The sequence below is a fragment of the Falco punctatus genome (assembly GCF_963210335.1).
Source record: "Falco punctatus genome assembly, chromosome: 4".
Lineage (NCBI taxonomy): Eukaryota > Metazoa > Chordata > Aves > Falconiformes > Falconidae > Falco > Falco punctatus.
In genome coordinates, this window is record NC_137583.1 from 95,628,091 (window position 1) to 95,642,187 (window position 14,097).

The following is a 14,097-nucleotide window of genomic DNA, read 5'->3' on the forward strand; positions in this document are numbered from 1 at the left end:
GCTTGGAGCTCACAGCAGCAGAGCAGTGAATGGCAGAAAGGATTACAGAGTCTGCTCCAACATGCTGTTGATTTGCTCTGAAATTACGTGAATTATTGTTGTTGACTCCAGTATTAGAACTGACAATTGTGTTGGAGTATTTGATGCTGCAAGAAAGCCCCATTAATGTAACATGGATCCTCCTTGCACTCCTCAGAGCTCCCTTGAATCTGAATTTTGTCCCTTATTTAATTTGGCAGAAAACTACTGCTTCTATACCGAATTTCCCTTCTGTTTGCCGAGGTGGAACTTTAACCTCAGTCTAGTACAGTTAGTAGGAACACTTCAACTCCTGTCTTCAATGTAAGGTATGAAGCACACTATGAATACTGTTTGTCTGGGTTTGTTTTGTTTTGTTTTTAAAGTCAAATCAATGAACAGAGTTTCTTCTGAATATGTTGAATTGCACTCTGGGATGTATGGAAAGCGTTGGAATGAAAAAGTCTGCATTATACCGATCCTAGTAAACACCTTCCTCTGAATGCTGAAACCAATTACGTGTATTTGGCCTTTATCTTACAACTATACTTCCGTCAAATAAACAGACAGACAACGTGCTGCATCCCAAAGCCAGCATTTACCTCACAGCACCTAACAATCAAGAAGAGGTGATACCCATATTTTTTTTCATTAAGATAATGTCATACCTTCCTTTGCTTTAAATTTGCTGTGGCAAGAGCAGCACAGGGAGCCTTCTGCCTCTGCTCTGAGCGTCCTGTTCGCTCTGGAGCTACGGGCGGATTCTGCCATGCTAGTGAGACTGAAGTGCATACAAGGTTCATCTTGCTGCCCTGCACCAAACAGAGCTGCTTAGTTCATAGATCAGAGAGCCATTTAAGGTGAACCTGGAATCATTCTTGGTGGTAAAATTGAAACCATCTAAAGTCAAGCAGGGATTTTCCTGGACTCTTTCCCCCAGTCTTCAAAACATGTATCTGTCTTTGCCTTTATTCTCATCAATAAGGAATTTAAAGCCATAGACTTGTTACTTTCAAATGTCACTGCCAGTGAAAAATGCAAATAGAGAGCATGAATAGGCTCCATGTTGCAAGTGTAAATTCAGAGTCCCTGCACAGAAGTAACTTTTTTTAGTTTGCCTTTGGGAGCAAGCTTGACACGATTTCCTGAAAAGCTGCCTGTGTTGCTTCAACATCCCCATAACCAACAGCTGCACAACTTATATGGATTAATTGAGCTGCAAACAGTAACATCCAGATCTCCCACGCTGCTTAAACTACAATAGAGCAGAACCAAGCATGACTGTGGCGAGGATCAAAGAGGGAGGATTACAGGAATAGAGTAGATGTTTGTCTATGAAAATCAGGGCATCTAAGGCTCTGAGGCATTTATAAGGTAAAACTCTTAACATCTTTTCTGCCATACCTCCAAGCAAAGATGAGCTGGAGGAGGTCAGAGCAATTCACCTGATTCAGCCTGCTGCCAAACAAAATAGGTCGTGTTAGCTTCTTCAGCATTTATGGAAGGCTTCTTGCTGTAACAAAGTGGCTAAGATACAGAACAGAAAGGGAAGCCTTCAGAGGGTAGAAAAGAAGAGAAAGTTCAGAAGGCAGGTGAGGTTAAAGGTGATGCTTTGAAGCTTATGAGCTATGTTTCAGGCATTTCCTATTCCAGGCTGGACACAGATTGCACAGTGAAGGAGAAGGGCATGGGTGTTCATGGAATGGAGTTACTCCCTGCAGAGTTTGCTGCCAGTAATAATCTGTCTTGAGCAAGTGTTTAGAAACAGTACTGCTGAGTCGTGCAGATTTGTGATACTAATCTCCATACAACTTCACGAGAAGCTGCCAGAAATGCGAAGGACTTATATTTGCTGTATATATTTGTGAAACTAAGCTTTGACAGAACATCCATCCACATTACAGGAGACAAGTTCTGGGCCTGCTTCCACACACAAAGTTACTTCAGCTAACCAACTTTCTTCCAGACTTCCTTTCAATCCCTGGACTACTATCTTCCCTGATACTGATGCCTTACTCCTTCTACCTTTGACTTGTTCTACCACTTAAAGTAGACGCCCCCCACCCGTCTTAAAAGACTGGTAAATAACACCAAAAATCTGGCATTAAAACTCCTCTGTTTCCCAGGATTCAGTAGAGCTGTGGTGCAGAAAGATTGAAATCAGGCCTCATGTTTAATTCTTCATTTTATAGAAACAAGATTATCTTGCATCAGATTTAATGTTCTGAAGACAGCTGTCTTTTCCAAAGAACGTGAGTTCCCCACACAAGTAGGGGACACTGAGCACCCTCATGTGGAAAAGGAGGTACCATCCTCTGAAAAAGGTTAGGCAATCCTACCAGCATCTTTCCTGAACTTACCATACTGTTATCTGAAAGGCTGTGACTTCCATGCCAAAGGACGTGAATTTCTTACAGTAAGCTAGACAAATCACAAACATTGGTTTGCACTCAAGAGAGCTGTGCTACTTCTACATGAAGCTAAATCAGAGTTTTACTCCTTGTCCTGCCTAAAAAATTGGCAACTGCATCACTCACTCTCACACTGGTACACTACCTCTGGATTTACTCCTGATCTACTTGCTGGGACAATTAGGTGGTAAGTAGCAAGTCTTGTGCATAACACGCAAGCCACAATGATGTAAATTTCTAGGACCAGACTTCTGAGGAGCAACTCCTGCAGCTTCCCATGGCGGTGACCACCACCACTTCTTTCCTGACCTCTCCCTGCACAGCCTCACAGATAATCTGCAGCGTGAAGGCTGGCTTTTTAGGCATTCACACTGCACTGAAAATTACCTTACAAGCAGGGCTTAGTATGGAGTGGTCCTCTGCATGCTGAAAAGACTAATAAATTATTAGTGCCGTCCTCTATGTCTGTAAGTCAATCCCTGGCAGTAACTTACACGCCCATGGACAGTTTTAGAGAGAAGACATGGTGGTCTTTCACAGGTGTAAACTTTGCATGAGGTTTTTTGAGTAGCAGGGACCAGGTAGAAGAATCCCAAGAAAGTGTGCAGGGTGAATTCAGCTGTTACTTTTCCCACTGACCTGGTCTCCCCAAACTCATATCCTAGGTAGCCAACACACAAGTAGCTTGGAGCCTACCACCCAGAAAATGCTACTCCTTGCCCAGTTGTCACTTTGGAGAGATGTGAGGCAGCTGGAGGAGGCAGGCATCACTGCCACAGAGAATGGGCACTGGAACACTGCAGGGGTGGGGGCAGGGGCAAGGAGCAAGAGAGTTACTGCTGTGGGAAAGAGTAAGGATAGCAGACACAAATTTGCAGGGTGGATTTCTGCTGCTTCTTATGTAAGGTACAACAGAGCTCGTGCTTGGTGCACAGTGTAACCTGAGCAAGAGAGACATTTGATGCTAGCTGAAACCCTCACCTGTGATTTGTGGTAACAGTTTGCGTCTACAAGGCAAGAGACCTGTCAACAAACATCGAGCTTATATTAGCCTGTAGCAGATGTGACATAAGTCCATATCCTTTCTGCATGAATATTCTCAAGTAGACATCTGGGCTCACCTGTTACAGAAAGGCAAGTTCTAGCACAAACACTCACATAGATGTAAAAAAATAATATCTTACCAACAATCATGTGGTTGCAGACATCGCAGAAGGTGGGTTTTTTGAAGATATGCTCCTGGAAGATGTGAGCCTTGTTATTTTCTGGCAGCTGCTGGGCTCTGGTGGGGGAGGACGCCTGGCTCTCTGAGCTGGGGAGCTGCCCGGTGCTCGTGCTCACCTCAGGCATCAAGTCTACTTGCAGTTTCACATCGCTATTAGTCCTCTGGAAGAAATTGTCTGCACTTTTACTCCGCAAGCTCTTGGTCTTGAAGGAGAGTGATCGTTTCAGTTTCTGCAGCTGCAACAGATAAGCCAGTTACAATTACTGCCTTTTCCTCTTCAACAGCAAGGCAAGGCTCCTGGTTTTGAGGTGGGCTGTTGGCAAGTGAACCTGGGAGCCACTGGCAGACCTTGGATGACAAAATTCACTTTAGAATGCAAGCAGCAATTTCAGAGCAAAGAAAACAGATCCCAATCAGAAAATAAAGTACTCTACATATGCTTTCTGATGGGCAATAAACTTGATAGCCCTAATGAATGCTTTTATTGTTTTTATCTTTCAGGTATGACAACAAAGATGTACTGCAGAGAGTTGTATGCATTGAAGAGTATATCCTTTGTATTCAAGCATGAGAGAACTTCAAGTGTTACTCATCTTCACATGGTCCTTAAGCAACCTGTAAAGCCATTTCAGGAACAGCTGTTCAATGGCAGTACAAGATGAGTGAATTCAGTAAATGTATTTTATATACTTAATTTTTTTGAATTTGGCAGAAAAAGAGATCATATGTAGTTTTGACTGAGAAATTCTTGGTTTGTTTTATTTTTTTTTTTTAAAGTAAAGGAGGCTAAGGAGCAGTAACAGTATAATCAACTAGCCAATTGATAGTTAATGTATTAATACTAGTTAACACACATTCACATATATTCTTTTACATTGTATTGATTGTCAGACTATTAAGCGTCAGAATAAGGCATTATGAACTTAAATTTGTTAACTCAAACTCCTTACCTGTAAACTGTCTTGTACCTTACACAGCTCCTCTTACCCTCCCCGCCCCTCCCCCATCTAAGGCTGAGAAGGGCACTACCTGAGGCACAGAAACTATCGGGATGTCAGCTACAGAAACCTGCAGGTTTCTTAACTCCAATGGCCCACGGGCAGAGTCCAGGTAAAAGGAACACCAGCTCTGCATCCACTTCACGTTTGCCATCTCTGAAGTGTAACGCTACCATATCACCTTTCACTCTGTGTTATTCCAACCACTGTAAAATCATTTCAATCACTGCTGCAATTCCCTGGGCGAACATGATGTAACAACTGAAATTTTCCATGCCGCTCAGGCTGTCTGTGGTAACCAGCAGGAATGGTTTATATTAGAAACTGTTTATGTTAGAAGCAGTGATGATTGGGAATCATAATTCACACTAATATAAAGGGAAAGAGTTCACATGCTTTCCCAAAAAAGCATGGCACTGGTCTGTCACACTGACTTAGTGGCCTCAAAACGCTTGGTCTCCCTGGATTCTATTCCTGATCCATCTGTTTGCTTTATAATAATACAGCTGAAAGCATGCTGTCAGAGAGGAGCCTCAAGTCATCCTGGCTGGGGGGACACCTTTCTCCCACCTTCAGACACAAGCAGCTTTTTTTTGAGGAAGGAAGGCAATCCAGCTCTCCTCCTCACATTTCACAATAAACTCCCCAAGTCCAATAAAAAGGCAAAGAGCTGCCATTGCCTCTGGTTAACAGTGTTTGGGTTTGCTGAGTGGAATGAAAACTTCATTCTACTTCCTGAGCTGTTTCTCCACAGTGACTTTGGGAACAGGGAGGGATCTGAGCCAGGGGCCCATCCCACACAGCCTGCTCTCACCCACGGCTCTCTCTGGGTTCACAGGAGGAGCCCTGGATCCAAATGAAGCCAACACTCACCTGTTTGCAAGAAACTGCCAGTCCCTGGGGGGATGTGTAAATAAAAGCAATTTAAGTCATTGAATGCCAGCTACCAGGCAAAGGCAGTTTCTGGTTTCTAAATCTCTTTCAGCTGAAGTCTAAGTCATGAGTTATCTGAGCCCCAAACCCCCTGTACAACTGCACCAGCAAAATGCGAAATATTCCTTCTCCTGCTTGGATGTTAAGTCACTGGCTCCCTAAACCACTGAGGTTACTCAGTACTGAGATTACTTCATCTCCCCGGTGACATCCAGGAACTCAGCAATAATTCACCCCCTTGCTCCTGAAATGTTTCTCACTGAAGTCAGACCTAATTAGTGTAGCAAAACACAGAGAATTACACCACCACAAGGTGACTGAAATGGCATTCGTTATTGATTTGCCATCCATTTCTACAGCACCGCAGGAAGTTAATTAAATTTCAAAATGCTGCTTCTGCCACAGAAAGACAACTAAGCTGTGCAATATAGTACTTGTTTTATCAGGAAACAACTGCTCTGCTAATATCCACAAAGTATGCAGTATATTTTAAGGAGCTCTGCATTTACTATCCTTATCCCCTTCTCCTGTGCAGTCATTTGCACAGGGGTACCTCCCCAGTCAAGGGATGTACCAGCAGCCTTTCCTCCTCCAGGCAGAAAAGTCAACTGTTTTTTCAAAGAAAGGTAGTCCAGGTAGTCCAGTCTACGCATGCACAACCACACGGATACACAGATGGAGCATGCAACCAAGCAAACTCTGTGCATCTCCAACCACCATGTTCAGAGCAGGACACACATTCAGGAATGAGTTGACCAAGTTACATTCACAGATTTGTCAGGCATCTCTGCATAAGCTAATAGTCCTCCCTGAGATTCCCTGAGAACTGTTCTGTGTTAATATTGTTAAATAGTTTCCAGACAAGGCGGGTGACGTAGTCATTACCCAAATGCAGATTTCACACTTATTTGCATTCAGGCTGAAGGCACCTACATGTTCGGCTTGCATTGCAAACCTAAAATGCCCATGAAATTCTGCAGCTATTATATACAAAACAGGTTATATGTGTACAGAAGTGACTAAGCAAAAATGCAGAACATCAGCAATGTTTAGCATTTTGCACAGCTGATTGTACATTTTTGTCGGTACTGCTGAAAAGTACCTCTCAGATTAAAGTGTTTTACACCCACCTTGCATAAGTGAGAGTATGTAGGGCAATGGAAGATTGGCGTCAGGTTTTTAAATATGATCCAACTTTCCTTTCTCATAATAGGCCCACAAGAGAATGTGAAATACGGTACTGGTATGTGATTGTTTACTCAGGAAAAGTTGGCCCAAGCAAGGCAAGGACAGCTTGTTGTACAGATAGTGTAAACTGTAAAACCATAAAAACTTAAGTGGTTATTATGCTGCAGCCAAGTGAGCACCACTTCCCTTAAATATCACCATCTCCTCATTTTGAAGTTTGCTATAGCCTAACCCTGTTCGTTTATAGGAGAATTTCAAATGTAATTAAATACAGGCACGGGATAGATGCTTGATTTCGATCTGTCCCAAACATTTAATGCACCTGTGATGCCACCAGCTCCTAATAGCTGCTATAGCATTCATCTGAGACAGAAACCTTCTCTTTCAACAGAGACAAAAGTATCTAAATTTTATTATTTATAATTTCTTTCTGCAGAGTGAATGAGTTCAAAGTTAAATCTTAGGAAGAAACACCACCAAACTTTGCAAAACCTATGATTAGGGTTGTTCCACACTCAGTACTTCAACTTTTCAGTGAAAAAATCATGTATTTGAATTGAAAAAAACCCACTAAACCAAGCACAAAAAGGCTTTAAGAATCATATTTGAGATAAATCTCCTAAGCCTTTCACATTTTCTCTTGTGTAAGGAAAGCTACAAATTAGCTTTCATTTCAATAAAAATAAAATCCCACAAGCACAAGTTTTTCTAGACTCGTGATCATCACGAGTCTAGAAGCATTAGGAGCATCACAAGACTTCACAACATTGACACTTCAGAAACATCAACCCTTGATATCAAAAGTTTGTCTCTAGTTAAAAGCATTTTATCAGTCACATAGATTCTCAGTGACTGCACATACTAACCCCACAGGCAAGGTAGAGATAAATGCATTAGCTCAACCTTGGAGCTTGACTAATCTGTTTTTCTTCCCAGCATCTTCCAGCACAATCTCCATCTTCCTCTGAGGTACTGAATGTTCAAGCTTCAATGGATCAGGAAACTCTGAGGAACCATGGCTTATCAGCATCTCCTCTCTTCCTAATTCCCATATACTACAACTCTTCAGCTGCTATAACCAAAAAACAGGAGAGCAGAAGGACAGTTATTAAAATTCATTCCTTGTGTTAACCAGGTGCCACTGCTTGTGATGCAGATGGGAATTGCACCTGTCCTCACTAAGACTTTATTTGGCTTGTGTTGGAAGCACACAACTCTCCTATAATTTTGGTTTAAGAGCTTGCCATGGAAGTTGGGAAGATATTGGTGATCTGAGCTGTTTTACAATCCCTAGCTTTTGCAATTACAAAAGGTAATTGTCCACCCTGCAGAGTAATTTATTCAGGCTCCTAACTGCTCCCTGATATCCAGAAACTCTTCTTCCCTTGCCTCTACAGCTTGTCTACATTAGCAGCCAGCATGGCTCAGCAGGAGCGGATCTAGAGAATGAAACTGGGGCTGTTGAGGACCCAGCATACACACCATATGCACTTCAGGGCACAGAGTACTCCGAGTCAGCCCAGACCATCAGTCCTGGTGTACGTTAAGTGCATACCTGGAGCACAAGCAAACCCTCAAGTGATGCAGCCTGCTCTCTATGCACCACAACAAGGACCAAAGTGGCGTGAATAGCAACAACTGGGAGATTTTCTTTGAAACCACTCCCAAATCAAACTGAAATGCTGAGATAAGTGTCCCCTATGTCACTGTCATTTCTCTAGCACTTCTTCATCACACCTTCTCAACATTCAAAGCTCAGGGAAAGTCTCACTTCCCCCACATCTGACACACAAACGCTTCATTCCCCTTTCTGAAGCTCCGTCCTTAGTCATCTCAGAGTGAATGGTGGCTACAAGGAGGACAAACTGCATAGCATAGCATATCAGTTTGCTTGGGCCATCAGCTTTGGCATTCAGAGTAACCCTCATGGGGTCTGCCCACATCAGCTTATTTCCTGATATACTTGGTCTGGTTCCCTTCTCAGCCACTGCTAACCGTCCTTGCCAGCACCAGAGGCTCTGTGGAGCGTGGGGCTAACAGGGACATTATTTTTATATTTCCACACTTAACTCTCTTGCAGGAGAAATGGACAGACAAACCAGGCTTATCAACTATACTTTACTGACAGGGCATATAACCAGACACTCATTTTCACACATCAGCTGTCTGCTGTATTGCTACTGTGCCAGCAATAAAAAAAGGATATTGCTTGCTCTTCCCTATCCCTTTCTTTACACTAGTGTTAACAATATCATTAGATGGATTACAAGTAATACAGGGTATTAACAGAGCTGGGATGAGCCATCAAGCCAGTTTGATTCCTACAATTCTTATAAAACGTAGCTATTTTTGTTTAGCTATGCAGACTAAAAATGCTCTGTCAGCAGATTGCAGTCTGCTGTGAGATAAACATCCACCTTCTGTAAGGATCCTTTTCTTCTTCCTTTCAACTTCTTAGAGCAAGTTTCCAAATTATTTGACTCTCACGTTGTTATAAAAGAAAGACTTAAACACATAGGGTCCAGATGATGTGTAGATTCACTGGAGACCATGTCAGGTATGCGGGATATTAGCAAAAGGGACTCAGACCAAAAGCCTTTCAAATAAAAAAAGAACAAAAGTCTTGATGAATGGCATCTATTCTACTGAGTACAGCCCATTTTCTGGGTCAGGGAACATTCAATTCGTATTAGTAACCCTCAGAACATACTTCAGATGTTAACTAGATTTGTCAAAGGACTGGATGTTACCAGGGTACAAGCTGGCCTGGTGGCATTGCTGGGCTTCAGCTAGCTGTGCTGCTTGGGGGTGAACAAGGAACCAGCTCAAAAGTACTTACTTTTTGTAAGCAGAAAGCTCATAATTTTCTTCTTGAAACAGGCATACAAAAGTAAATTATTTTTGAGCACAGGCAAAGGGATTTTTTTTTTTTCTGGATTTGATTTGAAAATGCACTGCCGTGGCATTTTAATGAGCAAAAATGAGATTATGACATGCCCAAAGCCAGTATGCAATTTCATGAATAATATGTGTGTTTGCCTGCTGATGAGAGCAGTACCATGTCTTACAGCATTAACAAGATAAAAGGATATGTCAGCCACTTAAGGGGTTGATATTGTTTATTGGCAAAGCATCCGTGATAAAATTTGTGAGCAAAGCTTATTCTTTTTCTACCACCTTCTTTCTAAATAATAAATAGTACAAATACTCTACTAGTACAAATTGAATTAGCAAAACAGACTTCAATTGTAGCTGATTTATACGGTCTGCGAATCTGGCCCTATCATGTATTTGTGTTTGCCCTAGCCAGCTTTCTTGGAAGCTGTACCCTTTTAATCCACTACAGACAAAAGGGGAGTGTTCCTTATTGGAGAATCTGCTACATATTATATTTGTGTATTTTCCCAAACAGATTGCATAGCTGGCATTAGAACAAATATGTTTGTTATTGTTGTAAAAAAACAAATAAATCAAACTGCTTAAATATTGTATTGGACTAGTCAAAGAGGAGACATCTTCCATAATAACTAACAATAACATTGGTAGTGATTTATTGGGTACCTCCAACTAGTCTGGCTGGCTCTTTCTGCTCTGATCATTATCCTCAGAGTCTCCTCCCTGCCCTATACTGCTTCTTAAGCCCACTCATTGATCCCCAAGCCTACTTGGATATAAATATTTTCAGGCAGGGCTCTTTCTGTGATTTGCTTTCACACACAGAGTCCTAACCATGAAATGTTCTGATTGGCATGCCAGAGCATAACAGCAAAATTCCCTGAAAGAGCCTCAGGGTTTGAAAGCACGAAATCTGATGGGATGCTCAGTTGTCACTGCTCCCACAAATGTTGTTATGAATCACACGTTCTCAGCCCTCTCCTGATGCAGTACTACATCCTTGGCAGCTGTCCGTTTGCATCTCTAATTGGCAGACCTCTAAATTATCAAGAGATACAGCCTGCACGTGTAGCCAAACAGTGTGTTTGCTTAGCAGACCTGTTAATTCTGTACGACACTCTCTCTGCTTTGCTTTAAAAAAGTTTGTTGCATCTAGTTTTGGGTATGCCTTCTTTCAATATTGCAAGGAACCAGGATGAGGAAATACACGAGACAAATGTGGAATAAAGTGCTGAAAGTTTTAAGGCCTGAAAACATATAAAAGTCTCCCTTGTGCTCCAGATTCCTTTATATATTTTAAAAATTCAGCATAAGGTGTGACAGGGCAAAGTAATGCACTCCAGGGAATGACAGATTTGAGAAAACCCAAACAATTCATTAACTATACAACTGCCATCAAATTTCAGGGAAATCCTTTTATGTCTCCATTATGTTCAAAACTGTCTACTTAGTATTAAGGCATAAAAAGAGTAAATTCTGCGCTAGACATTCTGCAATTGTGACTTACCCTGAGCTCGTACTACCTTCCCTGCCAAATATATTTTCATATTAACTTCAAAAAAACCCCACAGTCATTTAAACGGTTTAAAACAGCTTGTAAAAAAGGAGGAAACATGTAAAATAAATATGGTAATACTTGTATGCATGTCAACTTAAGACAATTTTAAGGCTTTTTTATCAAAGCAAGTAAAATCCCCCCCCTCCCAACACATTTAGACAAAACTCTCAAATTTTATATCTAACAGCATTTTTGTGTTTTTGAACAGCCCTGTTTTGGTGTATTCCTCCTTTTTAATCAAATTATATTAAAAAGAGTAATCTAGAAAGAAAAGAATGCATATTACATTTCTCTTTCTAAGAGATGTAGTGTCTATTAGTATTTCTTCTAAATTCCTGCTGGGTTTGATTCAAGTTTTGTTTGGGGGAAATGATTGCCATATTACTTAACCATGCTTTGTGTTCAGCCTGCTTCTAGGGGAGAGGAAGAACAGTGAACCTTTCTCAAATTTGCAGCATTTCAAGCTAACAACTCGCAATACCTTTCAGAGAATCTTTACTGTAGCTTTCAGAAGTTTATCATCCAATTCATGAAAACCAGTTTAACAGTCCCAAAGTAAGCTCTGCTGGGTTCATTGTGTTGAGCTCAATGATTGTCAATTCTTCCTTCTTTGTGAACATGTGCATAAATCAAAACACGTTACAAATCCAGATATGCAACACTTCAGCCACAACCAAAGCCTGTTGCCTGTTTTATATCGGGGTTGGAAAATGTTTTGTCCCTTTGATCTCCTCTCCTGCCTTGCCTAGCAAAAGAAGAGCAGCTCCTCTTAGGGGTAGAAAGAAAGAGTGCAGATCCTGTATTTATATCCAGGATTATATTCTCGCTGCTACTCAATACCTGTTCCAACTTGGGTGGCAGGAGATCTTTTATAATTCAGGTTATGAAAGCTGGCTGGTGGAATAACCAGCTGCAGACCTCTGTGTGGCTCCTGCCTCTCTCTCATGGTCTGGCAACTGAATCGTCTCCACCCCTTCTGCCTGAAACCAACAGGAAAGCTTACAAAGAAAGCAAGAGATGGTTAGGAATAGCCCTTCCATTATTTTTTTTTTTAAACCCCCTGTACTTTCCATTTCAAGATGGATATGTGTTTACTACATCTTGTTCTGTACTTCAGGTTTCATGTCAGGCATCTGGTTGCTAAACAGCCAGTCATCTCCATGCTTTGTCCCCATTAGGATGAGGCCTCTTGACATGGAAGGAATTTGGACTGTTATCTCTGCAGTCCCTTCTGGGAATCCTGCATTTTGCTGCCCTGTTTGGATATCTCTTTTCCGTTTTAGTTTCTTAATCGAACAGTGGTTTCCCTTCGGCAACTCCTGATTTTGTCATTTACTAATCTTTGCTGCGGTGGAGGTGGCACAATGAAATTTGGAGATTAAAAAGCTGGATTTCAGAGTAGTGTAAACCCAGGCAGCCGTGCGGAGGTGAAAGAAGCTACACTGGTATCTACCCGCTGAGAGCTTTCATTAGCAATAATAATAATAACAGGGCCTGAATTTTGCTTCTTTACCTTCTCATGAATAATCTGCAGTGAATGTGACTGCGAATGTAAGATTAACCGTCCTTGATTGTACCTCGTGTCTGCCCATCTATGAAGCATGCATCGTTATTTTCCACTATCGACCTTATGAAAAATTAAAGCTTAATGTGATCCCTATGGACTTTTTAAAATAACAAGTGTTTTGCTGAAAAGTGTTGGTGTACCTATAGCAGTATTTTCCACTAATTTATGTTACCCATGTTTTCCTTTTTTTTTTTTTTTTTTTTTTTTTTTTTAACCAGAGCTGGTTTATAATACTTTAAATGGTAGTATGCCTCTTGCAGCAAATATGGAAATACATCTGGCAGGGAGGCTGTTACTAACTGAGGGCAAATTAACATCAGCACCAGATCCCACATACTGTATAATCTCATTTGTACCATCTTAAAACAAAAAGGAAGACTGAGATCTACTGGGAGTTATTATAGTTAATATTCTGTCAGTGTTTCCACTCCTACTTCTGGGGTTCCAAACTTACAGTTAAAATTGCTTTGCAATGAAAACATGTAAGTGCTTAGCTCTACAACAAAGTTATTGTAACTGGGCCAGATCATAAGGTCTTTGCTTACTGCTAACTCCTGCTGATTTCAGTGAGCGTGTTTCCCGAGTAAAGGCTTGGGGGCTTGGCTAGGTTGTTGTGTACTTTGTTTTGAAAAGATTTTTTTTTTTTTTTTACTGTTTTACACTGTGCATTAAAAACAAAGGCTTTCTGCATGCAGCGTGAAAAAAACACCTGGCCACGTTTGGCATCCTGTCATTTAGCTGATGTTATTTAACCCTTCTCAATTCCCTTTTCTTTATTTTAACCCATCTCTGTCGATTTCTGCTCCTCCACAACCAAATACAGATCGATCCATGGGGACATTTCGGCTGCTTGCTTCTTTTGTCTTTCCCAGACACCTGCTTCAAATTCATGCTTTGTGTGAATTAATTCTGCCCAAACTTCCCACTTAGCCATTGTGCTCTAACTCTGAGATGATGACATTGTGCTCTAACTCTGAGAACTCATTTTTCCATCAAAGAAATAACCAGAAACACAGTGCTGGAATTTGGCTGCTCTATGGCCTATTGGCTCAAATAAAGCCCCCAAACACAGATACTATGGCTTATTTGATCCCACAGGTTTCTGCACTCCCTTCTTTGCTGCCTGTTCACAAGCACAGATTCAGATCCAAATATTACAGCTTGCTTCCATCTTTCCATTTCAAACCCTTCTCAGTGGGAGATGGTGTAGGAACTTGCGCCTTACAGAACATTAGCAGTGTTTGTTTGTTCACTTCCAAGTTTTCTTGTTCATGCTTCCCTTCCTCTTCTCGTGCATATTTTTG

General features: G+C 41.4%; 1 protein-coding gene across 3 annotated transcripts in view; it reads right to left on the bottom strand.

The window, feature by feature from the left end:
- STAC (SH3 and cysteine rich domain) overlaps positions 1–14,097 on the bottom strand; it is an 85,370-nt gene that overhangs the window by 49,216 nt on the left and 22,057 nt on the right. For all 3 annotated transcript variants that reach the window (XM_080384931.1, XM_080384930.1, XM_080384932.1), the window contains exon 2: positions 3,614–3,890. In XM_080384931.1, the coding sequence (XP_080241057.1) occupies positions 3,614–3,890 (277 nt within the window). The remainder of the gene's footprint in view (positions 1–3,613; positions 3,891–14,097) is intronic.